At 73.5% G+C, this 691-nt stretch overlaps 1 protein-coding gene across 1 annotated transcript in view; it reads right to left on the reverse strand.

Moving 5' to 3' along the window:
- Window positions 1-419, reverse strand: part of BTAF1 (B-TFIID TATA-box binding protein associated factor 1) — a 52,887-nt gene extending 52,468 nt beyond the window's left edge. The window contains exon 1 of the mRNA XM_085325719.1: window positions 81-419. Within this exon, the coding sequence (XP_085181845.1) occupies window positions 81-94 (14 nt within the window). The 5' untranslated portion in view covers window positions 95-419. The remainder of the gene's footprint in view (window positions 1-80) is intronic.
- Window positions 420-691: the final 272 nt, after the last annotated feature.

The following is a 691-nucleotide window of genomic DNA, read 5'->3' on the forward strand; positions in this document are numbered from 1 at the left end:
CCCCGCCCCCGTCCCCACCGCAGCGCGGCCGCCCGGCCGCCGCCGGCCTCCTTCCCCCGCCCTTCCCCGCTCCTACCGACCTGGAGACGGCCATGGCCGCCGGAGCCGCGCCTCGCGGGGGGCGAGCGGCGGGGCAGCAGCGGGGGCCGGCGCCGCTCTCCCGGGGAGCGCAGCGCAGCGCACGGCCTAGCTCGGGCCTCTCGGGCGCCGCACTCGGCCTCGGCCCCGCCGGCGATCCGCGGGGAGCGGCTGAGCGCGGCTGGGGGCGGCAGCGGTCGGGGTCTGGCTCCCGCCGGGGGGGCGGCGGCGGCGCGGCCCGGAGCGGTGCGCAGCCCTCGGAGCGCGGGTTAAAGCCTCTATTCCCCCATCGCCAGGGCGAAGCCCAATGCCTGGTTTTATACGAGCAGCCATCTTGTATTTATTCCCTTCCTCCATGATAGCCGCTTCCTGATTGGCAAGAGCGCCCGGCCGCAGCCAATAGGAAGCGCGCTTCTAAGAGCTGGGAGGGAGGGCGCATAGAGCGCCCGGACTGAGCAGGATCTGCCATGGAGCCTGCCGAGCCGGCTGGGCGGGGGTCCGCAGGCCTCCGGCGGGCCGCACCACTTGCGCGGGGGGGAGGGGAGGAAAGGTTACACAGGAGAGCGTCCCACTCTTCTTCCTCAATCAGGGAGAGAGGCGCGAGAAGCTGAAA

Source organism: Rhea americana, unplaced genomic scaffold, assembly GCF_003343005.1.
Source record: "Rhea americana isolate MKP2758 unplaced genomic scaffold, rheAme1 scaffold_122, whole genome shotgun sequence".
In the NCBI taxonomy this organism is placed as follows: domain Eukaryota; kingdom Metazoa; phylum Chordata; class Aves; order Rheiformes; family Rheidae; genus Rhea; species Rhea americana.